This window comes from Tyto alba, unplaced genomic scaffold (genome assembly GCF_018691265.1).
Source record: "Tyto alba isolate M040663 unplaced genomic scaffold, T.alba_DEE_v4.0 Super-Scaffold_38, whole genome shotgun sequence".
NCBI lineage: Eukaryota > Metazoa > Chordata > Aves > Strigiformes > Tytonidae > Tyto > Tyto alba.
Genome location: NW_024881313.1, coordinates 13,037,459 through 13,051,312, shown reverse-complemented (window position 1 = coordinate 13,051,312; position 13,854 = coordinate 13,037,459). Strand labels below are relative to the sequence as shown.

The 13,854-nt window shown below is 36.4% G+C and overlaps 1 protein-coding gene across 4 annotated transcripts in view; it reads left to right on the top strand.

Annotated features, from left to right (window-relative positions):
* Window positions 1–12,152, top strand: part of NXPH1 (neurexophilin 1) — a 143,017-nt gene extending 130,865 nt beyond the window's left edge. For all 4 annotated transcript variants that reach the window (XM_042802212.1, XM_042802213.1, XM_042802215.1 and 1 more), the window contains exon 3: window positions 10,204–12,152. In XM_042802212.1, the coding sequence (XP_042658146.1) occupies window positions 10,204–10,965 (762 nt within the window). In that variant the 3' untranslated portion in view covers window positions 10,966–12,152. The remainder of the gene's footprint in view (window positions 1–10,203) is intronic.
* Window positions 12,153–13,854: the final 1,702 nt, after the last annotated feature.

Genomic DNA, 13,854 nt, shown 5'->3' with positions numbered 1-13,854 from the left:
TGGACATTTTCTTCAGTATGTAATACATAAAGCAAACTACAGTGCAAATTTTGATTAAAATGTTGCTCTGTGGCCTTTCATATAAAATCTAATTTTATTTAATATTACTTTCTACATGTATGCAGAAAATGGCAAGCCAGTATTAATAAAAGAAGGCTTATAGGAATGTGGAACGAGAACAATAGATCCTTGGCAAAATTTATTTACCTAGCTAGACTTTCATTTCAAAGTTAGCAGCACTCTGTGATACTGGCATAATACAGAGGTCTTAAAACACTGTTAGACATTTTTAACCCACTTTAATTTATTCCATGGAAGTTTAATCCCCTGCTGAACGGAGATGGGGTGAATTTTCAAAAGTCATAATCCACTGAAGTGAAAAATCTTTAATGACAACATAGGCAGCAGGCTTCAAGAGTTTAGTTTAAATTCTTTCTAAAAATGTAAAACGTAGGGCAAGAGTTAATAGGATATTTCATACAGTTATATTTCAATCCTTTTCCAAATCTTTATAAATTCTCTTGCATCTCTACCATTAGAAATATTTGGTCTGAATTCCTGCACTTCTAAGGCAAAAAGCAGAAAGCTGTAAAATTGTAATGTGAAGATTTTCACAGTGTATTGTAAGTCATTTGGTCCTTGAGTTCACAGACTATTATACAGGATAGTATAAGGTTTTCTAAATTGAAAGAGAAATTATATTTTACAAACCAAACACCTTCCATTCTGCCTTAACCAGGCAAGAAAATGAAATTAAGCTACATAATACCACACTATGTTCATCCTTCTGCTCCCCCAGGAATTTTACAATTGACTTCAATGATGGTTTAGAATTTGGCCTATAATTTTTGCCAAGAGAGTCCATACACTTCCTATGTATTCCAAACCCACAGTTTTACGCTGCCCCTTGACTGCAACCTTTGGAGCTGTGTAGTTCTGGAAGTATCTGTAACTCAGACAACACCTCCTTTCTTTGTCCTGGAGGCTCCTCTAGTGCCAGCCATAAACTTTTAGAGCTTTGCCTGGCCTGAGCATTCAGGCACCAAGCTTCTGCCTAAACCCCACAGGAAAAATACTTCTGCCTTGCTAGATTTTTCTGTGGCCTACTGGACAAGAATTTAGGTGGCATCAAATGAAGCTAAGAGGTGACTTGTTCAAAACAAATGGGAGGAAACGATTACTCAGACAGTCTGAAGTTAAGAGGTGGAACTGCTGGTTGCAGGATGTTTCAGATACTGGAAGTATCAGAGACAAACAGGCAAGTTCCTATAAGTGATATTTGTTGAAAGTTATTAAATTCATAGCCATAAATCCAGCTTAAAAAGTCCTTGATCTTAAAAGGCTTGAGGATGGGAAAGATTCTCTGGTAGAAGTAGTATATTCTTTCCCTGATTTTGGATTCTTCAACAAAAAACAACTTTTAGCCATTGTTGGATACATGGTACAGGTCTAGATGGACCTTTGGTTTGACTTGCTAATATTGTCAACCTCTTAAATTAAATAAACAATGTCAATTACTTCTTTTTTCTGTAGGAGCTACATCTTTGAAGGAAAACCAATGAGATTCCTTCTTTGAGAGACAAGAGTGACAGCAATGCCTGTTTGCACCCCTGCTTTCCAGAAAAAGAGTGGAACATTTATTTGGACTGGCTTTTCATTTTTTCTTGCCATGGATCTGTGGTTTTGATTCCTGGTTCAAAGTTCCCAGTCTTCTCCAGGCACTTAGCAGAGCCAGGATGTTTAATTCTGAGTCTGATTTCCACTCTGGAAGTTTGTGAAAGGAAGAAAAAAGTCATGAGTTCTTACACATGGCTGTACTGCCACAGATGAGAGGGCAGCTTTTGCAGAGTGAAGCAGACGAAAAAAGGAGAAAGATAAAACTATCAGTTAGGGCATTGTTACCAGAAAAAATGTCTCCATAATTACAATCTAAATCTGATTGATTTCAAGGGCCTATCTATCTTTAGATGACTAAATACTTTTTAAAAGCTTGATTATGAAACATTATTTGTAGTCACTAGTGAACAAAATAGGCTCAAGAGTAGTTTTTCAAATTCTAAATACCTGGGAAAATTATCTGTATGATTAAATCAAACCCAAAAGATAACAGGATAGTGAAAACCTACACTTTTTCTGAAAGGAAATCTCCAGATAGGAAATTTCCTATATCTAAAAAGAGGAGCAATACTAGCAAGTCTGCATGCCTTACTGTATGAGTAACACAGCACTAGCTGGAGCATGCTTACAGATGTATAGGGACCAGTTGCCTTGAACGTAACTAGAAAATTTCAGAAAGCATTTAGCTAGAGCAATCATTGTGCTCCTTCCAACCTACAGCCTTTGTGTTCTCTCCCTGGTGTTCCCGCCAGGGCAAACTATGCACCATAGGTCAGATCTTTCTTGCTCACCTTTAGACATCTAGAGGAAAAGCATTTATTCAGTCCTTGAAGGTTCATCAATACCTTATGGAGATAGAGGAAGTAGTTCATTCTGGTTTTCTCTCTCTCTTGATTATGGAATATGGCTAAAGGAATAGTTTAGATCCAAACCTGAACTCCAGGTGAATGAGGTGATCATTGAGGTGATTCTCACCCTAGATCACGGACTGGGCTGACAGAGAATGTGTTCTGACTCTTTCCTAACATGTGGGGTCAGGCTGCCACTTTCTTTCATCAGTCTGTTACCATTCACAGGACTTGTGGCAGTGTCGCAGCTTAGTCCACAGTCAACATGAATGCAAGGGAGAGGAAATGAGACACTAAAGCAAAATTTGACATGGTAATTCTGAAAACTTCTCATTGGAAATCAAGCATTGAAAGTGCTTTATCACCTTTGCATTTCCTGAAAATTATTTGAGGCTTCCTAGTTTTCAGGCTTATTTATGACAAGCAACTTACATTGTGTAGAAGAGCACTGTAAAACTAACATTTGATAGTTATTTTTCTTTTCTAGAGCAGCCCACTGAAATATCGTAATATTTGATGATCAACAACTGTTAAGAATTATAATGTCTCTAAACAAAGCAGTGTCTCTACTGTTATATTATTGCCCTAATTTTTCTGTGGGTACAAATTTTTTAATTAGTCTTTGATTCTTAGTCAGATCTCAAACAGATATCAACTGATATAGGCACTCTAATTCCAATGATGTTAAATTTCACTGAATTTATATTAGCTGTCATCAGCTGAATTTATATCAGCTTTTGGTCTTGCAAAACTTTTATTGTGTGAATGAGGAAAAAAGCTCAGGTAACCACATTTTCTTTCTAACAAGGGCCATTTGGAACAAGCACAATAGGTCATAGATTAAACCAAGAAAAATACAGAATTTAAAGCTGAGCTGAACACAGCTGATAGTATTAAGTTGATTTATATGAATTCTAAGGTAGATCTACACAAAAATTGCAGTAACATTGTATACTATGTTCAATTTCCTAACTTAAAGAGAGTAAAAAAAAGATACACCTTTCCTCTGGTTTTTGTGTGACAGAATTCAATTTCTTTATGCTTAAGTGAATGATCCCAAGTGGTTACTTTACAAAATATTGTTGAAAACGTCAGATGCTTCTTTTTCTGTGGTCAATAATGAAAGGAGATCACCATGCGAATTCTTTAGGGTTTTGTGCAAGGACCTCTGCTGTTCAGTATATTTTTAAATGACCTGGGAAAGGTCAATAAGAAAGTTTGTTGGTGACAAAATATTTCAGAGTAGAAAAGATAAGAACCAGCAGTGAGGAATGGCAAAAAGACCTTATCAGAATTAGTAAATAGGCAGGAAATTAAGTAATTAAATTCTCTGGTAGTAAATGTAACGTGAAACACATGGGGAAAAAAGAAAATCCTAGCTTTGTATAGAAATAGGACTGAGATTTTAGGGTTATGACAGTTCCATGCAAACATTTCAGTGCTCGTTACTGATCAAAACCAAATAAAATATTATGAATTAGTGGAGAAAAAAGAGTGAACAAATAATAGAAGGACATTTGCTACCATACAAGACCACGGCTCTGCCATATCTTGAATACCATGTACCAGTCTAGTTTCTTCATCTTAAAGGTAGAACTGATAGTTGAACTGAGGAGGCTTCAGAGAAAGACAAAAAGGAAATTCAAAGATATAGGTATAGAATGGCTTCCCTACAAGGGATTATTCCTGTGACCCAGGAGGCTGGTACTCAAGGCTGGAAAAGTGATCAGTATTTATTTATTACTATGAGTAGACATAACTGAGGTATGTACTGGTGGATTAAAACTAAGCTTCTTTATATATCCAGAAATCATCAATTTTTCCACTCACTGATATATGTAGAAAGAATATGTAAAGTGTAGCAGCAAGGAAAAGTAAGGAAGAGCATGGGAAATTTGGTCAGAGACTGAATGTTCCATCTGGAAAATGAAGGGTTCTCCAAAGAAGGTGGCAGGAGCCAAGTTTAAAACAAATAGTAAGACAGAGATGTGGAACTCATTGCTGAAGGTTGTTATGGAGGTTAAATTTTACAAAGCATCAGAGTGGACAAATGCACAGAAGAGCAGTCTACTGAGAGTTACTGAAACAGAAAACTTATACAGAAACAATATCTAGCAGAGGAAACTTGCAGTATTTGACAGATTGGAAGAAATTAGGGGACTATCGTATGCTTGCCATCTTCTTGCTCTTCAAGCATCTCTTATAGCTGCTATTGGAGACAAAATGTTTTTGTAAATAAGTCTTTGGTTTGATCCTGCATAGCCAGTTTGCTGTTCTCATTTGTCACAGTAGATCAAGATTTACTGTTCCATTTGTCAAATTCATCCAAGTTTGCATTTTTTTTGATCAACCAATCCATATCTTTATTCTTTTCACTACATGTAGCAAAAAGGCTTATAAGTTAAAATCAGAGGTCTCTTTCTGTGAAATATTAATGTACGTGTTTTTTCATTATTGTCTTCCTTTTCCAAAGTGTCAGTTTATAACAGGTACAAGTCCTTCATTGTTTTACTCCCCTCTGCCATAATCATATCTCCATTAACTTTCATTATCAATTTCTTTGTTTATGGTCAAATTTCTGTAGAATATTGGCTTTGAACTGTCTGGAAATTATTCACTGAATAAAATATTTCCATGCCACTAGTAACTTTGTACAGTCTGTAGACAGTTATGAGAAGAAAAATTGATCAAAATCAAACAGTAAACTAGATTCAGATTTCCCTCCACCCATTGCATAAACAGGATTAATATGAGGAAATTGGCTAAAATTTTTTGAGTGCTGTCCTGCCTTGACAGTGGTCCAGCTCATAGTCATGTCCATCAGTACTCTCCTATCTACGCTGTATCTGAGATAACTGACCAAGGAAAGAAAATTCTTAATTCGTTTATTCAGAGCTTATTCAAAGACAGTGCTGCCAAATACTTACAGTACTATGCCAGCAAAAATGATCTTGGTTTTGATTAGTTATTTACCTGAAGAGAGAGATTTTCTACCTTGAGTATTAGATTGTTTGTTTACATTTTCATTTGCCCTCAAGTAGTCATACATTCAGAGGAATAAATACATAATTTCTAAACCAATACTGTAATTATAGGTAATGAACTGTAATAGAGCTAGAATAAAAGAGTGAGAAATCAAGACACATTCTGTACCTCTTTGAATGACTATTTTTTTAAAATCTCAAATTGATCAGTCTTAAATTAATGTTACTATGTTTGTTTTTACATGGAGAAGAGGGCATACCTCACCACTGAAGGCCTTCCTGGCTTCCCAAGATCCTTTTCCAACTTTTCCTCTGCTCCAAATGTTCAGGTTTGACCTGACAAAGCATTTAGAACTCAGAGTCTTGTAAGAGAACTCCTAAATTTCTGAGGCAAATAACCTTCCGATCCTTTAGGAAGTCCTAAATGAACTACACATATTCATTAAAATACATTTAATGTTGAACATCATCATAAAAAAATTCTTCACCCTCAAACACAAGGATACAAAATGAATGGAGTATTCTATTTTAATGGAGTAAAAACTGAATTACAGATCAATTCCTGTGTCTTTTTAAATGACTCTTTGGGATATTTTGCCCATGGAAAACATTATATTTGCTCCTTCCTAGAAGCAGCAGAAGAAATAGAATAACAATTTGTCATTATTTGTTGGAAAAGGGTTACCTGGCAGTCAGGTCCTTGTACCTTTATGATATCAGTAAACTTTACTAGGTAGTGGAAATTTGTACTTTCCATTAAAAGTACAAGACTGGAACCAAAGGTCAGTCTGTTGTGCTTACTGAGTGCTTTTCCACTGACATTTGTGGTATTGGATAAGCATTTCTAAATCTTTTGCTCCTTACTATTGTTCTGTGTGGACACTTCTGACATCATAATTGTTCTAAAAACACTTCTAGCTATACAATCATGGAGGAAATCCCCCCTTCTTGGCCCTTTTGTAACATTGCTATATGCACTGTAGTGGTATTGTAGGTTGACTCCAGTGAGCTACTAAGCACCACACAGCTGCTTGCTCACTTACCCACTTTTCCCTGTGGGACAGGGGAAGAGAAAAGGAAGAAGAAAAGCAAGAAAACTTGGGGGCCAAGATAAAAAAGAAATTAATAAGTGAAGCGTAGGTGGAAGAAGAGAGAAGACAAAATAAAAGAAGTGATGCAAAGGCAACACTCACCACTTCCCACAGGTAGAGTGATGCCCCCCCAGTTCCTGAGAAAAAGAAGGCTAACCCCCCTCTAAAACTTTTCATTGCTAAGAATGATGTCATATGGTCTGGAAAATCTCTTTGGTTAGTTCAGGTCATCTGCTCAGTTGTGTTCCCTCCCAATGTATTGTGTACCCCTCCAATCTATTCACTTGAGGCGCTGAGAGAGAAACAGAGAAGGCTTTGATGCTGCCCAAACACTGTTCAACAAGAGCTAGAACATTAGTGTGTTACCAGTGTTTGGGTCAAAAATATAAACCACAGCACCATATGAGCTGCTGTGAAGAAAATTTATTCTATCCTAGCCAGGTCCAGTACATGTGGGCCTGACTTTTCAATGTTTCACCTAGGAGTGGCACTTAACTGTGGAAAAGAAAGCAACTCTGGTTATAGTGAACTAATTGATAAGGTAGAATATGCAAGTTTCTGAATTATATGCAAATATACTCAAGGAAGAGAACAAAAAAACACCATAGAATTTGGGCTGCTCAGTGTTTTAGCTCTCCATTAGCAATTTAAAATTGACTCTTTTTTCATGCATCACTAAAATAGGTCTATGTTTTAGTAATCAAGTTTTTACACTACTAAGTGCAAAATCTCATGGATTTGCATGATATTTCCTGTATTATTGCAGCCTTGTGGTTGGAAATGAGAGAGATGGAAGAAAATTGTGGATTGGTTCATGTGAAAACAACTGCTGCATTTGCAGAAATTCTATTACACAGCAATGCTCTGTATTACTGGGTGTGTGAGTCTCTGAGGATACATATAGGTACTTTCTATAGCACATAGTATACTAACAGTATATGAAAAAACAATTGGCTGGAACATGTTAGTGAAGAACAGTGAATTCTAAAGCTTTTTTATTAACCCTTGTAGGATGTTTTTTCTAGTGCTTACGCACACTAGGGAGGACAGGTTCAGGCCTTTAATCATGAATGCAGCCAGTTACCCACACTGAAAATCACAAACAGAGGTCTTGGGGCTAACTGCATCACCAGAAGTCTTTCAGGTATTACAAAATCAATGACAGTAACAATTAACTGTATTTGTTAGATCAGGTATGAAGTAATATAGCATACATGAAATCTGAATCATCTATTTCCACGAAATACATTGGTTTTCAAAAAAACCCTTCTATTGGATCAGTCAGCAACCATTTCAGAAAATACCTCCTTATTTTCCTGGGTGTTCAGTTTTATATATCTGAAAAAAAAGACCTTCTCTTTAAAAGGTTTTTTACCATTATATCTGGTTACATGGATCTTGTAGTGTAATGCAATGAAATGTAAATCATTGGATGCAGAAAGCAAAACAAAGGAAAAACAAGCTGTGAGCAAAGAAAAATATAGCATGGTAAGCAATCTGTATCCTACCTACAGATTGCAGGTATACTAAGTCTGCTAGCTAACTGCTTAGATTCATAGCAGGGTGACAGATTCATGCTAGACAGGCACATTTTTCTTTTTAACCACATTTCTTTTTTTTTTATTTTGCACTCCTTCCTGATATGCTACAGCAAAATTATATTCTGAGTCTCTTTCTCTCTCCCTGTGACATCTTCATTGCTGCTTCATTAACCAGTACACCATCAGTGCATTTCATTACAGCTTCTCTCCTGGCTTACTGTGTTGATGCTATGATGCAGCTACAAACTGGCTATCAAAATGCTAGTCTGTGTTTTAATCTTTCCTTCCATTCAAAAGAGGAGGAAGTAATTTCTTTGGCAAAATCCTAAATAAAGCCCATATCTTATCTATTACCCTTACTGACCCACCACCCTGAAATGCACTGGGGAGGTACAGTGTGAGATGTGACTGATTTATTTACCTATTTGTTTACTGTAAAAGGCTGGCAGCATGCATCCTATCCGATCAATGTATTAAGACAATTTAGACTGATTTTATGCATGTGCCTTCAACTGACCTTGAAAAAGTATTGAAGTTAATGAAAGCATGCTTCAATTCCATGATTGTTAGGAAGTGAAAAGGCCATGCTGTGATAGATATCTTCCGTGACATATACCTCCAGTTATTCCAGTAGGGAGGAGACATGATTTAAATACTAGCTGGTTTCCAATGGGTTTCGTGGGTTGAGAATACACTCAATTCATTTTTAAGTGAAGAGAAAGATATAACTGCAAGTATGATAGAAGCAGATAAATTGGTACCAGAACACAGAGGAATCAAACAAGCATATTTAGAATCTCCTATGTAGACATTAAAAGGGAAATAAGAAACTCGATGGCCTCTTCAGAGCAGTTCAAATGTTAAAAAATGTGGCAGTGTGGCTGGTGTGAGCTTTTAGGGAGAACGAGACTAAGGATGTTGTCAGTCCCTTTCCATCCATCCACTGTCCCCTGCCAATTCCAGCCCTCCCTGCTATGCTCTGTCAGAGCTCTCTACCAGTGCTGCACATTAGACAGCTGTGAGGCTGCATCTGTTCTCTGTTTTTCACATGGTTAAGGCAAAGAGAAAAAATATAAATAAGACAAATTGCTCTGACACTAAATTCTGTGATAAACTGTCTCTGAAGTTCATGATTTTGTAGGAACTTGGTGCAGGAGTTTGTCTTTTTTAAAAATGTGATTTTGCAGGATATTTTTATTACTATTTTTAAATTAGTGGCCCTATTTTTCTTCTAAACACACAAATGCTTTCTGTTTTGCACATATCACTTTTTGGTTTGGGGAAGAAGGTGTGAAAAAAGAAGTGAAGTGAGGACCAGGAAATGCATGCCATACTAGATACAAAGACAAACCAATAGCTAATCTGTAAAGGACTATAAGAAAAGACGGTGACTCCTCTTGCATTAATTGAGGTACAGCACACAGTATATATAGCTGTTGACGTAAAACTCATTAAAATTTTAATTATTCTATTATTTATATTGTAGTTGTGAATGAAGCTCACAGTCAAGAACACAGACCAATGTGTACTCATAAAAGGAGTAGGGAAATTAAGTTATTATTATTAGATTTATAATGACATGGACTCTGAGCGTGGTCAGGCTGGCACCACCATGACAGCACCCTGACAGTGGACTCCAGGGGCAGCAAAAATAAATGAATGTGTCTCTGATGGTGGAAGACAGAGTCACTTTGCAGAGAGAACATTCAAGCAAGAGTACTTCACTCTGAGATGAGAAATGATCAGTGAAAGCAACATACAGACTGGAGGATGACATGGCTGTGTACCATAGTTTGTGCAGTACTTCATTACATACTCATCACTTACAGGCATAGTAACAGAAGTAGATTTCATGCTGAAGAATAGTGTGAATGTCTGGGATTGAATCTAAAGGCCAGTGTAAAAGCCTGGCAAAGAAGAATTAAGTAATAACTACTTGGAAAGAAGAGGAAAATAGACACTTCTGGTTTGTTTTACTGAGTACAGAGTTATAATTTAATTTCTAAAACCAAAAAATTCCCTGTGACTCTGAAACATGATAATTTTGGTCTCAGGTGGGAATGATGGGTTTTGTATTACATATCTCAATATATCTTTTCTTCTTCCCTTCTTTCTTTTTCAGGTTACCTGTGCAAACTTAACAAATGGAGGAAAAACAGAACTTCTAAAATCAGGAAGCTCCAAATCCACACTAAAACATATATGGACAGAAAGTAGCAAAGACTTGTCCATCAGCCGACTGCTGTCACAGACTTTTCATGGAAAGGAAAATGATACAGATTTGGACCTGCGATATGATGCCCCAGAAACTTATTCTGAGCAAGATCTCTGGGACTGGCTGAGGAACTCCACAGACCTGCAAGAGCCTCGGCCCAGAGCAAAGAGACGGCCCATCGTCAAGACTGGGAAATTTAAGAAAATGTTCGGCTGGGGCGATTTTCATTCCAACATCAAGACTGTGAAGCTAAATCTGTTAATAACAGGGAAAATCGTTGACCATGGCAATGGGACGTTTAGTGTTTACTTCAGGCATAACTCCACTGGTCAAGGGAATGTATCTGTGAGCCTAGTGCCCCCTACAAAAATAGTTGAATTTGACTTGGCACAACAGACGGTGATTGATGCCAAAGATTCCAAGTCCTTTAACTGTCGAATTGAGTATGAAAAAGTTGACAAGGCTACCAAGAACACACTCTGCAACTATGACCCTTCAAAAACCTGTTATCAGGAGCAGACCCAGAGCCATGTGTCATGGCTCTGTTCTAAGCCCTTTAAAGTAATCTGTATTTACATTTCCTTTTATAGTACAGATTATAAACTAGTACAGAAGGTGTGTCCTGATTACAACTACCACAGTGACACACCCTACTTCCCATCAGGGTGAGGACCGACATGTGTCTGAGACTGAAGCCTGGGGAATAAAAAAGGTCATATGACAGGGCTGTAACCTCAAGGAGGAAGGCCACATCTATTGCCTGGAATGTGTCTACCTGCTGATGATGATGTCAAATGGCTGCAAATATGTTAGTGGAAAACAATCTAATGTAATTTTTGCCCAGACAGCTCCATGTATCAGTCTAGTCATAAATCACTATGGATTTGAAATAAAACCATACACATACACAGAGACACTCTTTTCAGCTCACATCTGTTGAGATTCCTGTTAAGAGAGCGTTCACTGTCTGATATCTAAGGTTTCAGGATAACCTATCATCAAGAAAAATGGATTAACTAGACAGAGAATGGTTTCTAATGCAGACTGTTATGGAAATCTCTTTGAAAGTCCTTTGAGTATACGCCAATCAATAATCCTCACTCATGCATTCTACTGCTTGGAGTAGCTGTACTGGTAAATAATACTGTAGGAGTAAATACTTGTTAAAATGGGAAAAATGTGTGTCTAGAGTTCAGTATTCCTTATTATATGAACACAGCAAAGCATCGTGACTTTTTTCCAGCATACAGTAGGCACATTCGAGGTGGTGTTAGGTGGCTCTTTTTCCATGGAGCGAGCCTGTTACTAGTAAAGATGGGCAAACATTTGGAATTTACATGTGGGCAGACATTCTGGTTTCATGTTTCTCTGACTCTTTAAGCTCTGATTCTTTAAACCTGGTTCAGTTTAGGCCAGATAAGCTACTTAAAAACTCTCCAACTGATCTCTAAGAAGAAAAATGCCTGGCGGAGAACATGTAAGTTATAAGTGGCTGTCTTATCTTTATTACAAAATATTGTAACAAATTCAATATTCTAGTCTTCATTTGTATGAATGGTTTGTATTGTACATAATTTAACTAGTGTTATTTGAGCTGCTTATTAATATTAACTTGTAATTGTCTCTCTGCTTGTTATTGGTTAAAAACAATCAAGGAAATGAGGAATCCATTTTATCAATGTAGCTGTAAACTCCATTAAAAGACAGAACTATGTACAAAACATTTATTCAGCTAAAGTATTGTTGAAAGCTATACATATACAACATTACAGTCTGTCTGTATTTAGATATTTTATTTCCAGAGAAAAAAAAATGAACTGTACATAAAAATAAAAAATCTTAAAGTTGAGTTTCAATATGTACTGTGTAGATAGTAGTTTAAATGGTTCTGACAAGCGGATAACACTCCAAGTCTGACATGTTTTTCATTCTTGTCTCTTTGCATATGTACATATATATACATATATTCATAAATTTGTGTGTGTGCATGTTTATGCGTGTATATGTACGTGTGTGTGTGTGTGCAAATACATACAGACATATGTAGAATAGATGAAAATTTTTTAGGCCCTATTCCTAGCAAGCAGAAATTATTACAGAAGGGTCTTGCTAACTTGAGTGGAAGCCCCCACTTGGATAAGAAATTACAGGAGCAGGACATTGTTTAAAATGATTCATTATCATTTAGAACTGGGGAAACATGGAGCCGCTCTCTGTGTACACAGGCCTGTCTTTGCCTTAATTCTAGCCTCCTTCGAGGCACTGATATCTCTTTATGGAATTAAGAGATTCCTTTTTATGGTACAAGGGAATTTTCTTCTATAAACAAAATGCTCATAGCTTTTATATATATGTATATTTGTCTATAGTGGCATATTTTACCCCCAGCATCCAGATAACCAGCAACTATAACAAGTTCATGCCTAAAAGAGGGCTGCCCAAAGAAGAACGCAGTATTTCATCTCATATCTTTCAGAATTATCATTCCTGGCAAAGTTTTCTCCCCTCTCCCACCCTCACCCCCAGGTTCTGTGCTCTTGTGTCATAACTATAAATGAAGATATGGGTCAGCTTCCAAATGCACAGTTTCATGAGCAGCTTCTCCAAAGTTCCAATAAGTACTCCATTAATGTTTTAAGAAGTGAGATGTTTGAAACAACTTCTAGTTGTGGACCTCTCTTGCTGAAACGTGCAGAACCTAAAAGAGAATGAAACAGAGCAAATGGATAACATTATTGACAAGTAAATATTTTCCCACTGATGTAAGAGTAGGAGAGGAGATTTCCATATTATTATTGTTTTGGTTTCTTCAAACAGATATGTTTGTGGAAATTTCTTCATGATACATGACATTTTCTGGGACAAACTTGAAACTCTGGAACCTGTGTAGATTTGGAGAAAGAAATTGTCCATTCCATACAGTCCTGATCTGATCTCATTCAGGAATATACTGAGATGCATCTTTTTTTTTTTCTAGGACACAAATTGTGATTATATTGGTAGTTTCCTCTTTGTGCTCTATGGAAAGTAACTGTTCTGAATATGAACCACAAAATAATTTGTGCTATGACCAAGAGTAAAACCTTGGCTCTATTAAAGTCAATAGGAATTTAATTATTGAGTTCAATACAATTGTCCATTTAATAATATGTAGAATTCCAGTGTTAAATATGTTAGCAATCTCAGCAATCTGTATTATGATTGAGCATTACATGCTTTGTGTTCTCATTTATATTTCTGAAAAATGGATGTGAAATACTATTACTGGTACAGTTTCATTATTTTCTTTCTTTTTAAAATTTCCTATAAATATATGAAGTATATACATTCTGTTCATATATATATTTATCCACTTTTCAATTAACATCAATACAAAAAGGAATTATTCATCATACAGTTGTTCTGATACTTTTAGTTGTGGTAGTTGGTACTTTATCTGCCTCTGTCACAGTCAGTCATATTATTTTTTAGTCTTAAGCCTTTGAAGGACTTGCTAGTCTTCATAAGCATTCTTGAGTTTGAACTTGGAAGAGTTCTTTTGGTGATCTGGTTTCGATC